The sequence below is a fragment of the Streptopelia decaocto genome (assembly GCF_964273445.1).
Source record: "Streptopelia decaocto genome assembly, chromosome: 12".
Taxonomy (NCBI): Eukaryota; Metazoa; Chordata; class Aves; order Columbiformes; family Columbidae; genus Streptopelia; species Streptopelia decaocto.
Window position 1 is genome coordinate 4,291,813 of NC_138667.1, and position 23,926 is coordinate 4,315,738.

Consider the following 23,926-nt stretch of genomic DNA (forward strand, 5'->3'; position numbering starts at 1 on the left):
CTTGAACTGGTCCAGGTCCCTGTTGTAGGGTGGGAGACACTGTTTGACACTTCAGTTGTGTGAACACCCTGCCCGGTGCTGTCTCTGCTAGGTGAGATAAGGTCACTCCGTGCTGTCTCCTGCCTCTGTAAAGCTGGTGCAATCCAGCCCATGCATGTTAATTGTTCCTGGCAGAAGCTTTAGCTCAAAAGCTCCTGTCTGGTTTCCTTCCTGGCCTTGAGCACTTTGCAGTCGTGCTTGTCCCATGCCTGGCCCAAGGCTTCTGCTCAAGCCCCAGGAAAAGCAAGGTGTGGGGGGGTGTAAAGCTCAACTGATCCTTGTGAAAGATCGACCAGTGCTGGAAACTCTGCCCATGACTCTGTATTTATCCTTCTTACTGCCCCAACAGTCTGATAGCTTAGTGCTGTTGCTGGTCTCTGGCTTGATTCAAGGTTCTTTGGAGGGAACACTGACTTTTTCCCATTCATAGTTTCTGGAATTGTGCCCTGTTCTTGACTAAGTCATGCTTTGTGGGTCTATAGTTATCCCTTAATGGATATTTAGGCAACAGATTTTATATGTTAACCTCACAAGATCTACTGCTGTTCTTGATGTTCTCATCTCACCAGCTGCCCACAACCTCTGCATGCAATGCGCTGGGTTAACTACAGGGCAAGTAGAAATGTGGACAGTTGTGTGTGGTGTTGGTAACTCACCCTTATCTCTGCCCCCCAGCTGTGCACTTGGGTTCCCAACACCCAGCTGAGGCTTCTGGACCAGCACGGAGCTGCGGGGCTCCCGCTGTACGTGGCTCGACAGGGCTTTCCGTGCATCGGGGAGTATGAATGGCTCCGAATCAGCAATGTAAGTTGAACTGGACAACTATCTTACCGCACCTCTGAGGTTAAAACCAGGCACTGTCATATACCTTGGTCAGGGATTGCTGGAATGAGTGACAAGCTATGAATTTGGTTTTATCAGTAGCAACAGTATTGTTTTAATGCCACATGGATGTATTTCCAGTCCATAAAACCGTGTATTATATAGTTTGGTAGTTGCAGAACTAAGTCTACCTAAATTTACTCAGTTTTGGTCTATCTAAAGCAAACATCTGAAAAGGGATGGTTTGATATTTTTCAGCCAACCAACCAAACCAGCCATATTAGACTGAGGAAAAAAAAAAATCACTTGAGGTTACTTAAATTCTTAAAATGAAAGTAGAAATGTGCATAGAAAATAGAATATTTTGATTCTGTTTAAAGAAGTCAGGATTTTCAAGAATTTGCCTGTTTTCTTCCAGCTACAGCTACTCAATTCAAAACAAAGCAGTTTAATAGCTTCTGAATGTGTTTATCTCAACTATTTTACTATTTGTGGGGGTGGGAATATTGCTCAGATGTAACTGCTAACCCAGGTGTATCTGCATAACACCATCAGAAAAGGGCTGATGTATGAATGGCGAGGTTGAAGCCCCATGTGCTTATCAGGGATCTGAAAGACAATGGGGATTGCAGTGTAGATGATCTGGAGTGGGATAATACAGCTGGGCTGGGAAAGAAAGGCCTAAAATAGATGGTGTCATCCAGCAGATAAACCAGGCAGGAGAGTCAGACTTAGCACTGTAAAGCATCATGGACATTTTCCACCATTCTCTAGGAAAACCTAACCAGACTGGAATTGTTCATCTCTTGCCATGCGGCAGTTCTTCCAGACCCTTGATCTTTTGAGCTGCTTACACCTAAAATATGTCCTGATTAGTGAAGAGCCCTTTCAAAGCACACGTCTGGTAACTTATGGTTGTCACAAGATATTGCTAATAACGTTTACACAAGAAACTCATCTTATTTGAAAGATGTACCTTGTCTTCTCCAGGAAGGATCAGTATTTTTCTCTTATTTTCCTGTTATTGTCTCCTTCCATGTTTCCTCTTCACAGAAATCTCTCCATCAATCCCCCAGCCAAAGAACCTCATCAGCACCCTGCACTGGGTGCTGTGGTCGCCTACACTAATACCAGCTGGCACCTGCCACAAATGCTGCAATATCAATAGCGAAATGTCGGAGGATTCTGCCCTCTAACACCTCTTCATTCAGCATTTCTGGTTTTAAACAGCTTTAATGAATCAGAACTGTTCACTTTACCCTCCCAAACTCAGTTTTTTACCTTGGCTTCGCCTTCTTGGTAGAAAGAAAGTGTTCAGCACTTCTCACATCAGCCTTAAATACATCCTGAACAGGTAGAGTGGAAAATTGTCTTAAACCCTTTGGCATCCACTTGCTGTCAGTTGCATGTCAAATCAGGAATAAAAATTGGCAACTAGCTGTAGATTTCACAGTCGTGCAGCAGGATTTGTGGAGCTGAATTTGCAGTTGAGTTCTTGGCTTCAGCTGTCACTCCATGTACCTCCGGTGATGGGCATTCGTGCCACAGTTGAGGCATTAGAGTTGTCAGATATCCAGAGCTTACAGAAATAACTTCATTTTCAAATGGACTGTCTCTTTTGGTATGAATAATCAGACAGAACAACATATAAAATACTTGACGTGCACTAGGAGTCCAGTACAGTCTCTGACACATGAAAATATTTGGAATATTTCAGACTCCATTTAGCTCTTCTCCAGAGTTTTGCAGAACAGTAAATTATGCGCTCTATAATTAAGCCACACACTCTGTCTTTGATTATGCTTGAATCCTATTTCTTTTAACAGCGACTGTGAAAGCCATTGATCAAATACTTCTCAGGGACCTCACTATAATTGAAGAGAACTGGATGTTAACAGAGAACAAGGCATTAGACTTTGCTGTTGATAGTTATTCCCAAGGCTCAACTACACTTTGGAAATACAAGTAGGTCAAAACTGCCTTTGCTTTGACAAAAAGTCAATTGGGGTGTTCTTCTCTGAACTTACATGCAATAAAGACATTATTTTGGAGCTAAGCAGAAAAGTAGCCATTTATCCTTACAGTTGTACTAAACTCTGGTAGTTTGGCACAGAATCATGTTGTATGTTTAGCCCATGAGAGTCACGTAGCACACACGTGAGAGATTTGACCCAATTCCACCCAGCAGTGGTTAAAGACTTGGCCGCCACGTGTGACTCTCTCATCTTCCGAGCACCCGCAATTCTCACATTAAGGATATTAGAGCTTCCGAGCATTGGGCCGTGGGCTTGTTCATTAAGTTCTCCAACTCCTTCCTGAACCTGCTAATGCCACCAGCCGCAACAAATTCCAGGAGATCACTACTTGCTGCTCTTGACAGTTTTAAGCCATTCTCCTATTTGTGTGAGTGGCCTCTCATTCTAGTATTGTGGGATTTGGTGAACAGCAGTTTTGCTTCAGGATTGTATAAACCTCAGTTGTGTGTCAGCCCAGAAAATCACTGCAGCATTTTTAGAAGGTAGCCAGTAAAATACACAGGCTTGAGAGGGGGAAGAAAAATCAAATTGTAAGGCTAGTCTTCAAATATAAAATATAAGGGAAACATTAGTCATAAAAGACACAATGGCTTATCAGCAACAGCAATGTGTTACCATCACATTGAGATCACACTCTCACATATTCCAGCTTGGCTTACAAAATATTTCAAAGGAGAGTGCACATTTGCTTCTGATCAGCAAATACTTTGAAATTCTAGGATGAAATCCCAGTGTCACTGAAAAAAAAACAACCACACACACCAACAAACCACCAGTACATTAATATTTTTTTAAGTGTTCCTTGTATAAAGCAAAAAGGAGTCTCGCTCGTACACTACAAAGCTTCTGTTTCTATGCCAACTTTGAGCAGCAGATATGGGCACGTGTTTAAATAGGTTCTCTTGGTTCTGTTTTCTGCCTGGCTAATGTGACACACTCCACAGGTGAATCAGGTGCAATGCATTGACTTCTTTCAGTGCTTTAAATTGGAAGGTATTCTAGTACAACATATACCAGTCTTGGATTCCAATATCTACGCTACTGCAGGCTCTCTAGGCAAAGGATCGCTGTTCCAACCTCAGGGACTGTATCCACATTGTATGCGAGTGAGTGAGTCAGCCTTCTAGTTCAGGAATCGGCTACAGGAGACAAAACTGCAGAAATTCACCCTCTGTACTTACCTAAACCAAAGATTTTAATGCATCAGGTTTCTGGTTTGCCAGTTTAAAACACAGCTTGGGTTGGCACTAAACCACAAAGAGCGGTGGATAAGAAACTGTATATTTTCTGACAGGCCACTGAGCCGGAGCCTAATGTGCTCATCTTAACAGCTCATTTGTGTCTGCTGTCCTGACATTCTGCCATTTGCTGTCACGGTTCCTTTCCTGGGCTGCTGTGCACGTCGCTGTTCAACACCAGCGCCCTAATCTGCAGCGGCACGTACCGGTCTCTTACCTAACTACCGGTGCAAAATCGGTATCTCTGTAATCCGGAGAAACACCCCCAAAAACCAAAATGAAGATTATCAATGGCTTTTCTATTATGCAAACTAGATACTTAAGACAGCACAGGACACGGATTATGAAAAAAGGAATTTATTATTTACACAACTGCTATAGTTCCTTAAGAACAATATATACCATTTTTATTTGAAAGGGTCAGTCTTCTTTCAAATACATGAACTGCATAATGCACAAGTGTTGGTAATGCCAAACAGCAGTCACATCACACTTCTATAGTGCAGGCATAAGCAGCGCAAGTAAATGATATTTCAAGAACAGTATGGCTGAATGTTGTATTTAAACACAGTGTTTGCACTTCAACAAGATTTAGCTAGAAGAGATAAGGGTTTTGTTCATGCTTTGTTAGGAATGGGACTTTCCCATCTGAGGTTTAAACCCTTCAACTGACACGTGAGAATTTTTCAGGCAGACTGCTTTTCACTTACCGAATAAGAGTGGGTTGCTCTCCCTCAAACTTCAATCTTTTGTTTTCCAGTAAACACTGCTTCGTAGTACAAGTTCACACACTGGGGTAAATTGGCCACAGAGGTGGTATCTTCCCATCTTACTGTCTTGCACAGAGAAACACTGACGTACTAATACATACCAAACTTAGACAACTTGTAATTTATAGACTTAAATAGTGGAATGGGAGAGGGAGACTGTTCCTAAAGATGGAGGGAATAGAGGGCTTATACAATTCATACACTGCCAAGATTGGCTCCTTACTCAACTTTTTTGGTCTAAATGCTTTCTTTTTCTAGTTTCAGAATGGTTTTGGTCTTTAATGGTTATGGTTGTACTTCGGCAGCAAAGGAGAGGAAAGTATTTTAAGTAATAACACCAGAACGGAACGCAAGAAAAAGTAACTGACTTCCTTCTCCCACTTTGAGCTTATTGCTGTGATCTTTTAAAAAAACCCACAACCAACCACCTGGAAGACCAAGTATAGCAGTCATTCTGGCATTGGATCCAGTGGCCAGCACTATTATACTCTAGCGTAAAAGCAAGGAAAAGTCCAATGATCTTAGGTATGTTCCCTTCAGTTCAGCGCCACACGATTTTATTGGTGTTATTGTCCTTGCTTCTTTGAAAGATACCTGAAAGAAACAAAAGTACATTTTTTTTTCCACAAAATCAGAGGTAGGCGCAAATATATCTGGTACCTTTTATACACCTGAAGTATGAATCTGCTTCCTTTTCTCACTAGAAATCCTTCTATCGATAACTAAAAGTTGGAAATGTGATCAATACTACTTCCGATTTTATTTGCTTTCAGTGTTCTTTCAATTCCATTATAGGTTATCTTACAGTAATTCAAAGTCATGTTTTCAGCTACTCTGTGAGGGTTTTCAAACAAAAGATAGGAAGGAAATGGAAACATGTTTTATTGTAAGAGGTTGAAAATGACATCAATTGGAAAAGCAGCTATTATATCCTTGAAGATAAAAAGGCCCATTAGATGTGGCGCTCCTTCAGATAAATTCAGGACTTTAATTGAACATGATCCAGCATAATCTGAAAAGAACAGCTCTCTGCTCACTGCTTTAGAGCATCTGAGTTTCCTGATCTCACAGTCCTCCCAGCACTCCAGCTGGAGCAATCTGACCGGCTGGGGACATAGGGGAAAATCCAATCAATTTAACTGACAATGTGAAACATCCAGTGAACTTCACCGCCTTTAAAGTTTCACATTTGACTTTTGATTCTTAATCAGAAACTAGAAAATTATATCAACTTTGCAAAGCTGTTCTTTTAAGCACCGAATGAGTGTTTTTTCGAATAGCGCATTGCACATACTTTTTTCATATGTATTGAAACTTCAGGCTGTTGCATAAAACTATTAAGAATTTTGCCTGAACACTTCAGTTAATCATTCTCTAGCACGAATCGGGATGCTAAGTGGTGCCCTAAGCATTGCAAATGAATACTATAATGCCACACAATTTGGATAGCACCTGAGAACCACACTGTAAACCCCAAACCCTGAACTAACTGCCAGAAAAGTTGCCTCATACCAAAGGACCTGAGATCTGAACTGACAACCCAGCTTCACAGGAGTGGAACAAGAGGATCTCCGGGGATCAGGTTTGAAGTGTAATTGCTTCATTGCAAACAATCAGCGGGCCTGAATATTGGAGAAGTATGAAGAAAAGGTCTATTCTGTCAAAATCTTACCATTTTAGGAAATAAGCCCAAACACTACAGCCTTATTAAACTTCTACTCAAACTAAAGGACCTTCATAACTGTAAGTGATGTCAAAGTTCATCAGCTCAGTTGTTTCTGGTCTTTCTATGACAACCTCAAGCAAAACAGAGTGGGGTCAGGGACAGAAGAAGAAAGAATTTTGACTTTGTTCTTACCTTTCCCAGTGTTTGTGATTCAGCTCCAAAAAGTCATCTAATTTTGCTATTTCTTTGAGGTATTGAGTGAGCTTTAGAAGTTCCTTGTCTTTATCACGATTTAAATGTGCTTTCATAAAAGGCCTTATCTATACAAAAGAAACAAACTGGGTATAACCATTTGCTCAAAGTAAGAAAAACACTTCCGATTCTGTATCATTTACCACCTAATTAAACTATATTTTCAGTACTATGCCAAGTTAGGATTTTTCTTGGGTAAGTGGAAGAAAAACCTTTCCATTAGTGGCCACATCCAATTTGCCTTATAATTCACATGAACCTGACCGCAGGGTCTTTGCCTTGTGTACCCACCTCAAGTATTCCCTTCCCAGTCAGACAGAATGAGAAAATGATCTGGAGTGGGCTGTCACATTTTCTAATATGATTTCATAGACACTTTTGCAGGAGACGTGAGAGGTTCTCAGCTCTGCTTTATGAGTTGTGTGGCACCACTGGAACCAAATGCTTTTTTTTTTTCCCCCCAACAAAAAGCATTTGACTACAATCATAGCTACTGTGAAGATAGATGTCAGAAATAAAGCTTATCTGACAACTGCTTTAAGCTTGGAATACATTACACGTGTGTCCTGTTTCAGTGATTCAACATTCTTGTCTGCAGCTCTGTTAACAACATTTTGACAAACATCTTTCAAATCTGAGCTAGAGGGAGCTCTTGGGATAATCATCTCCCAGCAAGATCTTTGCTATTCCTCATTCTCCTAACACTGTACAGTTCCAATGAACATCATCTTGCTAGATCTCTTCACATCATGGATACTTTCAAAGAAACATCACCTTGGATTTCTGCAGCTGAAAACAGGTTTTATTTTTTTTTTTAAAGAAATTCATGAAGGTTCTTTTAGCACCACACTGCTTTACCATCATATAGAAGTAGAAATTGAAGCTGCATTCTTCTTATTCAGAACCAGCACTGATAATGGAGCACAAACCGGCTGACAATTTGATAACATGAAATATTTGCTGTTCTGCAGTCAAAATGGCTTGAGGTATTATTTCCCAGAATAGAATGCTTGCTATTATATTGGCATACTACCATGGAGTAGAGCTGCTTGTTATTTGATTTATTTTCTGAATGTGACCACTCTTGAGACTGAATGTCACATATTTCAATGGTGCCTGTCAGCAATGCCCAGCTTGATTATGGTTTGCAGGTATCATTTAAGCAGAAATCATAATTTTGTTGATTTTGGTAGTCTCTTAAAAGCTCAGTTAATAGTGAAGCCAAGCTTATTAAATACTATTATTAGGGAAATGTTAGCCCAGAAAAATGGCATTCTAAATTAAACAAAAACAAAAAAAGCCCCACATAATAAAATATGCATCTTTGCCAATTAAGAATAGCCTTTCTTTATGATCCAGCAAAGAAGTAAGACAAAGTGCTACTTGAAGTATAACAAAAAGTAGTAATAAACAAAAATTCCTGTTAAAATTACCTTGAGTCCATTCTGCGGATTCATTAGGAAGTTTCGGCCGATATCATCAAACATTATAGTATTTTTTTTGCTGTAATATTCTGAAAATTTTCCCCAGATAACACCAAGAGGCTTCACCTGCAAAAATATCACATACAAGGTACCTGAGGTAAATCAGATCACAGGCAGGAGATGAAAACATCAGTCCACAGGAACTTGAGTCCAAACTCAAATGGACACTTGTACTTCTGCTGAAAAATCTGCAGGCAGTTGGGCTTTAATAAGGGAGGGGATGTGAAATAGTATAACATACTAAATATCCCACACGCAAAAGAAAAGCTTTCTGTTATCTATTATTTGATTTGAAAGCAGTCTCATCCAAACATACTACTCCAAATGAAACATTAATAGAGAATTTTGGTAGAAAAAAAATCATCTATGCTTCCAAGATTCTTAAAGTTTTCTTGCATGAAAACTCTCGTACAACTTCATTGTTGAATATTTCAAAGGGGTAATAATACATGTCAGTTGAACGTAGAAAAAGGTCAGGAAAAAAAATAGCCACTTACATCTATGAGCCCTCTCCTAGGAGTGTGCACTGTTATCATGGCAGCGCTGTCCAACATGAAAGTTATCTTGTAGTTTGCATTGGTACTCACGCCCAGCTCCTGCAGCACAAAGGTTTATTATTAAAGCTTCTAATTATGACAGTTTTACTGTTGTACAGCTGGAACCATCATTATAGCACATTGTCTGTCAAAGGGTGAGCTGAGGATTACCAGAGACACACTAAAAATAGATGTCTGAGGGGGGTTAAATTCTTCTATCCAATGAGGACCATAAAATTTACACCATTCTACCAAGAAAAAAAAAACACAACAGGATTTATTTTTGCAGTGATTACTATCAGCAACTTAATAACTGACGTCAGCATAAAATCAAAGCAACTTTGCAGGAAAAGCAAAATACAAGAGGTCTCACCCATACCTTTGTGCATAATCTCCACAAGTTCCACGTGCCTCAGCTTTATCTATAGAAAGGACAGCAACTGTGTACTGTCTATTTCTTCCCTTCACTAAGCAGCAACAATCACAGCCCAATCCAAGATGAAATGTATGGTAACAGTTCATTGTTACCCTTCCCTCCTACGCATGTCCAAGACAGTCAATGCTAGTCAGCAATCTGTCAGTTTGCACTTTAAAGATTTGGTAACTCGTGAAATAAAGACTCTAAGGAAAACTTATGTGTTTTAGAAAAAACAAAACAACAAAAACACAACCAATTTTGACTAGATGAGAGAGCATCATTTCAAACCCTTTACAAAGCTGAAAAGTAATAGTAACATGTGCTGATGTGTTATAACATAGATATTGCTGACTTCCTTCCTGGTGTGTGCAACAGTAGTGATGTGCAAAGGCACACAACAAGGAGAAAATATCCACTGCAGCAGCTCTCTTGCAAATATCCAGCCACGCTGAACTGATTTACCTTTACATCAAAAAGTGAATCTTGCAAATGAAAAGCACAACCTACCTGGGTCAGTGTCCTGTTACACTGAAAAAACTAGCTGTTCTAGACCTGCTGAATTCCAGGCACAAAGAGATGGTAAATGGGAGCTTAAACTTGGTTATCTGATACTCCCTTCTTTTTAATGCTGTTCCTGCTCTGCAGTTTAAAACAAGAACTTTAATGCCATTATTGCTGGGGTCATTGTTCCCTGACATAAAGTGAAACTGTTCCAAGGGTTTCAAACTCATAACTCAAACTCATGAAAGCCTCACGGTTGCTTTCCAAGGGCTGAATGTAATTTTAGGACTGTATAAATGTAGGAGTAGTTATGCCCCTGTGTTAGAGGTGAGCACCCAGGTGCTATCAGTTTAATGAGAAACAGCAGTTGGCACCTATGGGTAGGAGGCTCAGCAGATCAAGATCCAGGAGTAGGCACAGAAAGGTTGTGATTCAGTAACATATGAAAGGGCTGGAAAGGTGGTGCAGAAATGTAGAAAGGTGACCAGTGCAGGGGAAACAGCCCAGTTTTGAACAATGGTTTTCCACTACACTGACAGACACAACACAGAGATGCAACACTGCCACAATACTTGCACTAATTATAGGTTTGATTAAAGGTTCTCATGTCTGAGATCACTCTGAGGCATTTTTGTTTGTTTAGAAAACTTGTAGCAATTTATTACTTTGAGATAGACAACACTGGAAACTGTGCTTTGCTCTGTTAAAGCCTGAAAAAAAAGGTTAGTCTATAACAAAGAGTGGAGATAGAAAAGTTTAAATTTAGAAAAGTTTTGCCTGAAATGGAAACAAGCTTTGATTTTTTTTAAGCCTAAAAAACCCCAAGCCACCAACCAAACATACAGCAATTCTTAGTAAGCTGATTAGATTTACAGCTAAGCCTGTCTATAAATATGTTTACCACTAGGTCAGCTGTGCAAAACTGGCTAGTTGCCCGATTTAGGTACAGAAGAAACTACGATTGAAAGAAGAGCTCTGACGGATGTTTAGTAAGGCAGAGGAAGCAAAAGAACCACACAGCTGCAAGAGCTACAACATAAATATGGCAAGAGTTTCCTCTTGATAACCTACTCCAGCATGTCACATCTGTCTGCTCCTTCAATAAAATGATATTACAGACTAGAACTCTATAATTAGAAGTAAGATGAAAGCAACTGTGAAGGCTGCGTGACTAATCCAAGTTTCAGCAGGTACTGACTTGTGTTCAGTTCTGCTAAATTTAGCACCTACTTCTGATAGTTTGGGTGGAATTCTAAAATTAGATTTAATCTAGTTTCGTGACAAAGATAATTTAAAGTGACTATGAAGATTCAAAAAGCTTGGGGTTTAATTTGTAGGACCCCCCCCAGTTGCTAATCTGCTTTATAACACTGAGCATGAGTCCAACTACATGAACAGCTAGTGAGACTAGAAACAAATCACGTTTTCAGGACAACTTACTTTCATTTTAGCTTCAATCCACTTCATATTAGTAGCAGCTGCAAAAGAAGGGAGAAAAAGAGAGAAAGCTTTACCAAAATAAGTCATTGACAGACAAAACAGAAACAAGCCAATTGTTAACTTAATGTACCAAACTTTTACAAAAAGATAGATTTCAGAAAAATCCATCCTTGTTACAGCTTCTAGGGTTCACTGCCTTGAAGACAGTCTTCCTTCATGAAGTTTATTTTTACTTGGAAAAGCTTACTTTTTGAATGAACAACTAGATGAAGCACTGCATGTGTTTAAATCATTTTCTAGATCAGCTGTTACTGAACTACAGTCTGCAGGACCATAAGAAGTGGGCTACACCTGTTCTGACCCACAGAGCCTGTGCAGGATTTTCTCCTGAAGCAACAGTAAGTGAACACATAAGGTCTTGAAAGGGAAATATCTCAACACTGCCCATTACTCTAAGAGTATGTGGAAACATCGTTCCACACTATGAAAACTAAATTTTGTAATACAGTTTTAGTATGGTTTAAACTCTGCACTGGCTAAAGTCTGTTCTCCAGCTGTCGGAAAGGAAGTGAAATAGCAGGCAAAGGATTGACCATCCCTGTACCAGCAGAGTTTGGTTCATTTGGCACTTCTTATTGTCTGGACTGAGATCAAACAGTGGTTGAATATTGATGATATAATTCTGTTACTTCAAGCACTTGTTTGTTTGTGCAAAGTAACGCTCGGTAAAGTGATGCTGAGCTTTATCCTGTGATTAGATCCATTCATGTGAGCAAAATTTTCACATAAGAATTACTACTTTTCTAAAAATAGCTCTACGAGCTGTGTGAACATTCCTGCTGAATGTATTACAGCATGTATTAATTCATGTATTGTTTTAGATCTTGTGATTCACACTAAAAAGCAATATAAAAACCTCCCACCTGGAGTATTTGCTCTGAATGACAATTTACAACAAAGTCTTAGGTATTGAGTATAAAACTTACACCAAATTACAATATCGTAATCCTCATATGCAGATGTCAGGAATTCATGCAGGTATGGCCTCATCAGCTCTACCCCAGTTTCAGCACATGACCTGTGGTCTAAAAAGAATATGAGAGATAAGCAATTCATTATTAAAGTTTAGGTTATTACAGTTCAGTCTGACTTCCCTATGTATACAAAGACCTGAAGAGTTTCATGAGGGAAGCACTGGGGCATTTTAAAATAATGAATGAATTCATAGCAATCTACCCCTCCCATTTTAAAGGTGGAGAAAAGAAGCAGGGGGGATATTCCCCATAGGTATCTGAGGGCTTAGCTAATAATTAAAGCAGAGATCTGTGGTTCTAAATGTCTTTGAACAGTCAAGCCAAATAGTTCACCTGTGCAACTTAGAAAATTTGTAGCAGCCCAGATATGAAACAGATTCCTTCAAGCCTGGTCAAGTTAATTTTGTGAACATTTATCAGGCTGTCTGTTCCAATTAGGGAACTGCTGCCTCAAATTGTCCTAGCACAAGACCTAAATAAACATTTTAGACTCAGCAATGGGTTGAATTTTGATCTCAGATGTAAACAAATCTCATCAAAAAGGAAAACTAAGGAAAAGGCATAAAGCAAGCTATTATTTACTGCTTATAGTAGAGCTGCCACAACACACCTGCGTGCCAGAAAATTAAGTCAGAAGAAAAATTCTGGCTTCCAAAAAAAACAGTCTGACAGAATTTCCAAGTAAAATGTGCTTTTGTGCATGTTTAGTAATCATCTAGAAATCAAATTTGAAGCTACTCTCCCATAACCCTGAAACTGGAGTCAATCAGGTACAGACCAAGATCACTATTTTACAATATCTTGCCCTGCCACCGTGACGCCCAAGATACAAGCTGGTCAAGAGAAAAAATATTTGGCTAAAATACTGAATTTCTACTTGTTTGTGTCATCTTTCAGAAAGCAAATAGTTGCTGCTCTAAAATCAGCAATATGCAATGTTTACAGAGCCCAATGTTTTTTAAAATATGAGCAGAAGACCCCACAACATTACAAAGCAGAAGTTATACAGTACAACATATACCAAAGTCACTGAAGAAGACTTGTGAGGCAAAAATCAAGAAACATGAACTGGCAAATACACTGACCTCTCAAACAAGCAAATACCATAAGTTGCATAAAATCTCACCAAATAGTGTATAATCAACATCCAGCACCAGCAGCTTTTTGCCTTCTCTAGGAGGATTCAGAATTTCCACTTTGTATTCTTTAACTCTGCGGGAAATTTTTAGTAGGTTTTCTTCCCTAATGTAAGAGTGCAAAAAGTCGCGGTTAATGAAAATGCACACTGTACATTCAATAACAGGACTGTTTTTTAATAGCTAAAACTCCCAACCTATTTTCAACTTCCACAACTTCCTCTTCAATATCAAAGTCATTGACAACATCGTCATTATCAGGAGGCGGCCCAAGGACGTCTTCCTAGAGGAATAATAATAACAAAAGATAAATAGGATCACTGAGAGAAAATAACAATGGATAGCAAGTTTCTGTTCCTGCACATTACAGGAAAAAATACTATTTAACGAAAATTATTTCACTTTACTAGTGGGAACAATTACTGAAGCATGCTGCTGATGGTTCACATTTGAGAAGTCGGTGAATATCACAATAAGAAGTTAGTAGTTCATGTCTAGAACGTTACAAGAACTTAATGAACACACTGCTCTCAGAGTGCTGCAGAAAAGCTTACATCACATAGAAAAATAGACACCCACAGAAATCTACTGTACCACCATCTTTCAAATGATTACTGGAATATTCAAAATTTAAAATCACAACTAGGAGACAGATAAGCATTTTTTCCTATTTAAGCTAAGGGGTAAAATACTTACCAAACTCTCTTCACGAGTGCCCATCATCATTATTTTAGTGTTTGGTTTCAACTTCAGAGCTCCAAGCTTAACGTCATCATCCGCAGGTTTGCCTATAATGGAAGCAGATATTTTTTTTTAATTGGGTAGAGAGATGTTAGAAAAATGTTAAGACATTTTAAGCTTAATTGAAATAAACCACCCATCAGGCACCAGAAGAGCCCAAGCTGCATTATTCTCTTCCTCCACACGCAGATAAATTGCTTGTCTGGCTGGCAGTAATTCAGCGTTTTCTAACATACATTTGCTGTAATTTCATGTCAGCCATTAAAAAATGACCCAGTAGATGTATCAATAATAAACAATATCCAGTGATGTATAAAATTTCTATGCTTGTGTTCACTCAAAAGCTGGATCTGGGAGGTAGATGTCCTGTTACTATTCAGATCCTGGGTGGGTTTAGAGAATGGTCAGCCTTTAAGGCACGTTCACCACAAACAGCTAATATAAATAATTACCCTTCATTTTAAGTCCAAGTAGTTTTTGACGCTCTGGTAACACTCCAGTAAGGCCTTTAAGAGACTGCTTCAGATCCAACACTGTGTCTTCTTCTGACAGCGAGGTTATCGTATACTCCTGTCCACCCCATTTTATTATGAGAGAGAGAGACATCCTTGAAGCATATGTTCAGTATTATTTTCTGAAAAATCTGCTGCAGGAGGAAAATACAATGATTATGTAAGGAAGAAGTAGGAGAATTGCTCTTTTCAGAAAACAAACCATACAGTCTGTTTAAAGAATTTTTGTGGGATTTTTGTTATGATGTTTGTTTTGTGTGAGCAGGTGATAAGTGTGTTGATTAAATGTTGAAACTGAGGGAGAAAGAACCAGCACTAAAACTGGGGCTCTGAATTCCACTTCAATGTGTTTAGCAATGTCATGCTCCCCGTTTGCTCCAGTACATGCTCGTTTGCTGTGTTCTGTGCAGGTACAGCCTGTTCCCTGCACAACCAGCACCCAAGCACAGTGCTGCAGTATCATAAAAGTCATTTCAAATCTTTGAAATGTCCTCTGCAATAATTATGCAACCGAATCAGCCACCGATATCTTTACATATGTAACAACAAAACAGCAAATATGAAACACTTAAAATATATAAAACCATAAGAATAGTTCTGAACCCACCAGCCCATTTTTAGCGTTGGATTTCTCCGATCACTTTCACTAAGGTCTGTGAAATACCTGCAGTAATACACACCCCAGGTCACGTCTCGCTGTAGCAATATCAAAGTAGGAGTTTGAAAACAAAGCCAAAATACACACCCACGCCATGCAATTACACTGTAAGAACTGCACTTTCATTGCAGTGCTAACAAAACAACCATAATTATACAATCTTTAATTTACACAGCATCACTTATACAAATTGTACTTGACAGTTTAGTCCCACATTAAACACAGCAGAACAAGACTTTTAGCTTTGTGCAGAAGGAAGAACATGTTTTTTCTGTTAAAGCTTGGAAACAGAGAATCAAGTAGATAGAAAGGTATGAAGAGGCTGTTACAGACTGTCAGGAGATGCAGAGAAGGTCCTGCACCACTAATGGTGAGAGTGTCCTCAAAAGACTGATATTTCAAAAGAGACAGACCTATGAAAAAACCTGAGGCGATCCACCTTTAGGAAATGCCTTACACCAAGAAATACAGGTCTGGCGGTTCTGAAACTCTCAGAATCCAAAAATCTGATTCCTCTTCCTCTCTAGCATTGGATTCTCACAGGTTACCTACCTGCTCTCACACAAAATACTTCTCTTTCATACAGTGTCGCCTATTAGAAAGGAACAAGTAATTACTCAGGTGGATGCATTAAGCTCATACCAGATGAGAAACAGAGGGATAGACCCAACCTGCTTGCTGAGGACACTACAAGCCACATCTCCACACTATTCCCTCCAAGAGCCCTGAAAGCAAATTGAAGAGGAAAACTGGTATCACGTTAAGTCTTTTTTTTTTTTTTTCTTTCAAATATCCACAAATCAGACAGGGACCTGGTGTTATCCTGTGAAAAAGACTCATGAAAAAGGCGTCACAGAAACACCAAAAAATTCAACAGAGGTTATGGCTGCATAGCATCAAGTATGGGGTCACTACCATAAAGTATCCCTGTCCATAATCCTCAGACTAAGTTTATAAAAAGAAGAGTTTGTCTTCTCACCTGTACCATACACCTCAAATCACTCTGCCAGAAAATGCCTCAGGCAAGAACTGTGAGAAAACTGCACAGGTCTCTGTCCAGCTCTACATTGAAAAGATCATCTGTCTGAAGTCGAGCACTTTACCAACCCTCTGCCTTTACTGAGTTACAGTCCTGTTGAGTGTTACCAGAAACAACAAGAAACACCTTTATTCAATGCCAAAACACTAAGGGGACTGAGTGTGGACACCAGAATCAACAATTGCAGGAAAACAGATTTGGAGCAGAGAAAGCCACAGAGATTTTTGAAGTTTCTACCACCAGGGCTGGATGCCAAGTGAAACTGAAGCCTATGGAAATTGATCCTGCTTTGGTGAAATTACATTTTCAGAGCTTTAACAAGCCCCTTGGGCCACCAAGAGCCTATGGGTTGGAAGGTCCCCGGGGCAGAGAAAGTGTTAAAGTTGTGCTGTTGTAGTTAGATTGTCACATCGCACAATTTTTCTTGGGAAATTTGGAAGAGAGACATCTACATCTTCAAGTTTCAGTACGTGACATAAACCATACAAACCCCAAAAGCAGGGGCCGTGCGGACGGGACCGCAGCACTTTCTCCTACATCGCAACAGGTGGAGGGAGGGGGTTTGACCCAGAGCTGCTCCGTGTCACCCACCCCCACGATCGCGCCTCCGGCCGGCGGCGGCGGGACCGGCCCAGAGTTCGCTCCCCTCGGCCCCGGGCAGGGCTACCCCAGCGGCGGGACGAGCTGGGGGAGCCCACACGCTGCTGCTGGCCCCGGGGAGCCGCTCCCGCCCCGCAGACGTTACGGAGGCACCGACCCCGCCGAGACAAGCGCTCACCCTCGTCCCCCCGCCGCCATCGGCCCTGCCTCACCCCGGCCCCCGCCGCACACAGACGGGCTCAGGCCCGTGCCCAGACCTACCGGGCTGCCCCGGTGCTAGAGGGCACGGCAGCGCTCCCCGCAGCCCACCAGGTGACAGCGCCGCCGCCGGCCCGCCCCCCACCCCCGGCAGCGCGATGCGGCCCCTCACCGTGGCAACGGAACCGGCACCGTCCCGGGTTCCGCCGCACCGGAAGCGGAAGTGGCGCCCGCCGGAAGCGGGCGGGGGGGGGGGGAGAGGCAGTGCGGGGCGCCCGCAGCCTCCCGGATAGGCGCGGGTTTCCCGTCCGGCGGCAGCGGCGCCGTCAGGCAGGGCGGGGCGGCCGGGCTGGGCCGGCGGGTTCACTCCGGGCTTGTGGCCGGGCTCTGGGTCCCTGCTGGAACCGTCATCCCCGAGCCAGGCGCTGGCGGCCTCGCTGGCCCCGGTCGCCGGTGCCCGAGCGGTGGTGGGGAGGTCGGGGCGGTCCTGCCTGTTCTCGTACCGGTCAGACTGTGAGGCGAGGGAGAGATTTAACCACCTTTAACGAGAATAACAGCTTAGGCCCGCCGGAGGAGGGTTCCTCAGGGCTGCTCCTGTCGGGTCCCGCGGAAAGTGGCGGGTTTGTGAGGTAAAACCCCGGCAGCCCCAGGGCGCCCCCCCCATGGCCGGCAGAGGGAACTGCCGTGTGCAGCTATCGCCACCGGCGGCTCTTCGTTATTAACTCTGAAAGGGGATTGCTTTGTACCCAGGGATCCTGACTCCAGATTTTCTTAGCTTCGAAGATGACTCTTTACAGGCATTTTATCTTTCTGTGTTTGTTGATTCAATGGGCACTTCGCAGCAGCTGTTGGGAACTGGCTGCAGCTGCGGTGCGTTTGTGCGTGGGCCACAAATGTAGAAGAAAAAAAATGTATTTTGCACAAAGATGGCCTTTTGCACTGAGTATTCTCCTTTGCAAAAATACATGAAAGGAAAGGTACAGTCCAGTTTCTTACATATGTGAAATGGAGATGATACAGACTGCAGTTCCTCTTGGCATCAGCAGAGACGCTGTTAAATTGAAGGAACTAAAAGTTTCAGTCCTCCCTCATCTTCGGTCTTGCTCTTAAGAGAGGTTAGATAGTTTTTCTCTGCCTTTTTCGTGTAGTTACAAATAGGTAAGGGAATAAAAGAGTAGAGGTGAGCAGCCGTGCACCAAGTACAAGTTTCTTGAGAATGGCTGCTGTAACTGTGTAAGTAAATCACAGTGAAGAAGTGCAGTATAAACAAAAACTGCGTAGAAGCCAAATTTCTTTGCTGAGTGGATATGAATTTAATGTATTTCCTGCCTGGATATGTAGTTTGAGTTCTGTTCTATATTTAGGTTTTGGCATAAAAGCAGTTTGGGTTTTAGAAGAGTCGTACAAATGGCAGAGTACTGTAGCGAATACATGTTGGGTTTAGCGTCTGACTGCACATAAATCCACGTAAACCCAGTCATTATGTATGTATTGCAGTCACAAAGGGTTTGCTTTTTCCTTTAATGACACACAGTTGTCTTCTGCACAGAGGCAGCACTTCACAGCAGTGCTGAAAAGCTTCCAAAGCTGCAACTAGTAACTAAAGTCACACCCTGTCATAAAACTGCACCCTCCAGACCTGTTTAAAAATTCAGAATACAAAAATGATACGTAGTCTGATCGCCTCTCTATTTGTAATATTTTAAAATATATTTTCTAATTATTTTTGGTTGGCTTTTAAGAAGCTGTCTTGAAAAGAAGGCAGTAGCATTTTTGTTTGGTGGTGGTTATTTGTTTGTTTGTTCCCTGTTTGAGGACGAATATGAAAAAAAACATACATACTTATGCATATTTCATTTCTGGTATGATACTGGTGTTCTACTATCCTGAGGTATGACTCGGACATCCTCGCGTTAGGTGGTGTTGAAAAATGCTCCAATCCTGACAATATTTATGTGGCACAGATAAATATGTCCTTTTGCTTAGCTGTTAAAACACATGGTGGTGCTCAATCCTAACATTAAAAAGTGCTAAGTGGTAAAGTAATTTAAGACCATAGAATTCAAGCCCAAACAGCATAATCTTTTATTTGTACTGAGGAGTTTGGTTTGTGGTGGTATCCTCTGGGTTTACAGTGTGGTAAACTATAGTAGACCACGGAGGAAGGAAAAGCAGTGGGGAAATTTTAAAGCAAATGCATATCCCTTTCACCTTGATATGCTCTACGTCCTGCGATGCTCCAGGGTGAAATAAAAACAGTGGCTGCATGTCAGATTGATGCCTCTGGCTCTGTTCCAGTACCTCATGTTCACAGCAAGCGTTGCTGCGTGTTTTGAGGAATACGCACACAACTACTGAAGCCTGGGAGCTCATCTCCTAAATTGCTGCTCTTGCTGCAAGTGAGAGAGCAAAATTCCCAGTAGCAACTCTGGGGAATGCTGGATAAGAATCCTTTAAAATTGTCATTTAAAGCTGAAAAACATGTGGAAAGCTCAAAAGGTTGCTTTGAGAATTAAGAGAAAGTTTAAATCACATGTGGGAGTTAGAAAGCGAAGGTGATGATACTGCAGGGCTGAGAGATGCTTAATATTTGTTCTATTTAGTGACCTCAATGGCGGAGAGTCAGTGCAGATGTTAATGTGATGGAGACTATGAATGGGCCAACATCCTGATTTCAAAGTTTCGCAACTTTTTATTTTCAAATTGCTTTTTGGTTCCAAAAACTCATTTGAATATGTGCCTGTATCTACCCCACTTCTAAATTGAACCCATGTTAGGAAAAAGCCTAGAACAGAGCCCGTATTCTCTACTGGGAATAGAAGAATGGTTAAAATACAGCTTTGTATGCTTTTAATGCTTTTTGATTTTCCCTCTCAACTCTTTATGCTATTTCCTACAATACCTTCTCATTTATTACTTTTCCCAGTTCCTTCGTTTTATAATTTGTTCTAAGTGAGTGGTAAAAGCAATGTCTGAGAATGTGAAATGCTACCATCCAAGTGGTTCCAGCCCTGTGCAGATGTGTGTGCGAGCTGCCTGCGCTGTTCATGAGCACTTCAACGGAATACAGCAGACATCGTGATTTACTGGACGCTGCCATCACTGTGCCCTGGAAATGCAGCGTTTGACCATGGGCTGTGATGATCTGACTCACTGTGTGACTCTGGGCAAAAAACCGAGAGCTGAATTTCCAGCGTTCAATAATGGGATGTACGTTAGTCGCTGGCAGCTTAGCTGGAGACATGGAAGTGTCTCAAGTTTGAAATGAAACACATTTTCAAGTTATCACTAATATAGTAAGCCTCTGTCTCAGCTTCCTTATCAGCAACGTGGTGGTTAGAATAATATTTGTGTCTTTTCCTTACTGGAGTTTTGTCAGGATTATTTGATTAATGTTGGCACTGTGGATGCTGTGAGTACTAGAGGCTTGTACCAGTATACCATATGATTCTCCAGTTTCTGAATGCAACTGTTATTCTTCTGCCACTATTCAGCCCAATTATTTTTATTTTATTTACTTCAGTTCTTTGTATTCTAGATTATGCCCCACTGGCAAGAGATCTTAGGAGAGAACTGTGATACTTTTGTTTGCTGAACAAACCCTGATTCATCACTTTCCTTACATCACCACCCAGCTCTCCAGCTTCTCAACCCAGAGACTGGTATTTCTTTCCTTTAGGTAAGTTGTAAATCACAGCAGCTGTTTGTTTGTTTTGAGTCAGCGCTCTCCAGTGTTACAAAAGTGATAAGAATATATGTAATCATATGAGATACCTAATTATCAGAGATACTGCTGAAGAGGTTTCCTAAAGAGAGTCAAAATAAATATGAAATTGAGAAACTGCAACTAGCTGAATTGCTAGAAAGAACTGTGGAAAGCAGTGAGAATTAGAAGAAAAATAAGGGTTGATGAGAAGCCAAGTGATGGGGAGGAAATTTGGGAAATAGGGTCACAGAGAGGGGAAAACGGGTATTTCTGAGATGGGGCTACGGAGTGAGAGTGGGTAAATCAGAGACAGGGATGCCCTGGCCCTGTTGCTATTGTGGGACCCAGTCATGGTCCTAGTTCCTGTGTCTGGGGATGTGTTTCTGCAGGAATTGAAGTTTGTTTATTCCTTTGTTTAGTGAATGGGATAAAATTGCAAGAAGCGAACACAAAGGCTTTGGGGGCTGGCTGCCATCAGCGTGACAAGGCATACGCTTGAGGCACCAAATTGGGTTTCACAGGCAATCTTAATTTTTGCATTATTTTACTTTTGTCTGACTTTATGCAATACAACCTACTTGTTAAAACATTCCTTTGCTTTTACATATGTATGTATGAATATTTTTTGAAATAATGACTTGTAAAAAGCTTCAAATAAAACTGCCCATGTTATTGTCCACCTTAGGCATGCAGTGTCCTTCTGTGTCATTATATTTTGCTGCTTTTGAGAATTCTTATGAGGGATTTTCTTTGTAAGCAGTTTGGGGTGCTGGCATTTGTCCATCCTCATGGACAAATCAAGCTTCCACTTCATCTGAACTCCGAGAAGGCCTTTTGAAAGTTTTAATGAGATGTCACCATAGCGGCCTCCTTCAGTCCTCAGTTGCTGATCACTGAAAGTTTGGAATTCAAATGCCTCTGTTAATAATGAGAGATAAACAATAATTGAATTCAGAATTCTCAGCCACCCAGTGTCAAATGCAGGAAAGGCTTTTAAAATTCCAGAGAAATGAAGCAGAAAGTTGAGGTGCTTTTAAAAAGACACGCCTGACAAGATGGTGGTAACACCACATACCTGACCTGCCCATTAGGAAACTTGCGCTTTTGTAAATAACACATTTTTAGAATTAAATGCTGAGAGATGACAGAATGAAATGAAGGTGGGGTTCAGTTCCTATTGTTTGTTTGCAAACTGAACTTTGATGATTTGCTACAATACTTCCATGATACAATTACTTCTAAAATAACAACAGATTTCCACTCAATCTCCTATAAATACCTGTCACTGTCTACAGTTGTGATATGTATTTGGCTCTCTCTGCTGCTTGCTGTCTTTTTGCTCAAAAGCAGCTCTGAAGACAGGTGGTAGGACTTAGATCCTGCACCATCACCCCGACTTCAGTCAGAATTGAACCAACCCCACAAAGAAAAGAAGTGACTCATGATTTTTTTTTTTCCATATGTGGCATGAGAGGACAAGCAGACCCTAGAAATGAAGCTGAAATTCTCACTCTATAAACCTTACAAGCCTGACCACAACACAGAGCGCTTATGAGCAATAATCACATGTACATGCACGTCCTTACTTTGGCTGGACATGCTGCTTCTTTCTAAAGAGAAGGATTACTGAGTTCAGGAGGCTTTGCATGAACTGATAGCTTGAAGCTGAATATTTCCAATAAAAAACTTATTTTCTGAACAGCATTAAAATCTGAAGTTTGTGGAAGATTATATCAATAAGCTGAGTTTGTCTATGGTGCCTGAGGAAAGGCTTCTGCCTGGGAGATCCCCGTCACTTGTGCTATTTGGTCTCCTCTGCTGTGTTCTGGACCGAGCGGAGTTTGGGAGAAGACAGATCCAGTTTTAACACCAAATAAACTGCCTGAGTATACAGCAGGGCAGAGCCCCGCTGCACCTTTGGTAAAAGTTAACACAGACATGTCCAAACTACCTTTTTGTTCTGTTTTGAAAACCTCTGGGTACTCGGACAAGGGGTAATTTTGCAAAGCAGAACGTGGACAGACACTCAAAGCCCTTATTTTAATATCTTTGCTTCATAAAGACAGCGTGTTGAGGCTACGCATTGCTGATGTCTATGTCTGCGAATGCTCCAGACCTCATTAGAGATGGAAGGAAAAAAGCAATTATTAAGTTGGCCAGCCCAACCCTTGTGAACGACAGGATTTTCTGGTTCAGTGTATTCCCTCATTCCTCACTTTAGCTGAAGTTTTTTCACATCCCAGACAATGCGGCTTTGTAATTTTTCAAATATAAAGGTAACATTACTTCTCTTGGGTCACATTTTTTTCCTTAGCACTTAGGAGTGCACGCTAGGGCCTGGCCATGCAACCTTTACAGAGGAAGTAAATTACTAGTGAGATGTTTCATGCAAAGGTTGTGAGCACAGACTGGGAAACATAAGCTCCTGCACAAGAGCCTGTGCTATGAGGGAACTGCCCCATCACGGGTCCCCAGCTGGAAAATGACAATGCAGAACAAGAAGTCTGGGATTTTTCTCCTTGATCTCAGAACAACGGTGACTATGGATTCCGCAGTACTCTCCTGGAAAAAAAACGAGTCAAGTTTAATATTTTAAATTAAGACAGCATTTTGTGTTCGACAGGGCCAGTACAGAATATTATTAAAATATCTGAGCTGCCCAGACACTACCTCAAATTTTGCTGACCGACCCTTGTGAGTCATGGTTCAGACTTGCAGCTGCCTGATGAGCCCTCCACCTCCCGGGAAGGCCCGAAACCAAAACTAAACCCCTGGTCTCCCACCGGAATTTAACCGCAAACCTTTGCCTTTTCCGGGGCCGGTGAGGGGGCGGCTGGCGCCGAACTGCCGGGCGTTGACAGACCCCGCTGGCGGGCAGAGAACCAGCCCCGCAACCCCCCCCGGCCCCCAGCCAAATTCCTACGCCCAAACTGGCGTTTTCCACCCAAACCCACGCTTTCCACCCAAAAACCGCGTTCCGCTCTCTTCGCTCCCCGGTCGCGCCGACCCCCCCGCGCTGCGCGGCGCCGCGGGCGGGCCCAGGCGGGCGCGCGGGGCGGTGCTGCGGAAGGAGCGGGCGCATGCGCGGAGCGGGCGCGGC

General features: G+C 41.6%; 1 protein-coding gene across 5 annotated transcripts; it reads right to left on the reverse strand.

The window, feature by feature from the left end:
- Positions 1-4,476: 4,476 nt before the first annotated feature.
- On the reverse strand, positions 4,477-17,370 carry UBLCP1 (ubiquitin like domain containing CTD phosphatase 1). 5 transcript variants are annotated; one of them, XM_082063839.1, is made up of 11 exons: positions 17,293-17,370; positions 14,566-14,759; positions 14,069-14,160; positions 13,570-13,655; positions 13,363-13,478; positions 12,189-12,287; positions 11,203-11,240; positions 8,805-8,903; positions 8,257-8,373; positions 6,764-6,891; positions 4,477-5,499 (listed from the first exon to the last, which is right to left on the reverse strand). In XM_082063839.1, the coding sequence occupies exons 2-11, from the start codon at positions 14,717-14,719 to the stop codon at positions 5,472-5,474; spliced, it is 957 nt and encodes a 318-aa protein (XP_081919965.1). In that variant the 5' UTR covers positions 14,720-14,759; positions 17,293-17,370; the 3' UTR covers positions 4,477-5,471. The 5 variants fall into 5 exon arrangements, with proteins under 5 accessions (XP_081919965.1, XP_081919966.1, XP_081919969.1 ...); XM_082063840.1 differs by having other exon boundaries at positions 14,566-14,756; positions 17,293-17,355; XM_082063843.1 differs by lacking the exon at positions 17,293-17,370 and adding an exon at positions 17,184-17,200.
- Positions 17,371-23,926: the final 6,556 nt, after the last annotated feature.

Coding starts and splice junctions, on each gene's coding strand:
- UBLCP1 (XM_082063839.1), bottom strand. CDS start 14,719: ATGTCTCTCTCTCTCATAATAAAATGGGGTGGACAGGAGTATACGATA. Junction 8,374..8,804: donor CTAGGAGAGGGCTCATAGAT/GTAAGTGGCTAT, acceptor ATATTTTTGCAG/GTGAAGCCTCTTGGTGTTAT. Junction 5,500..6,763: donor AATCACAAACACTGGGAAAG/GTAAGAACAAAG, acceptor TGTTTCTTTCAG/GTATCTTTCAAAGAAGCAAG.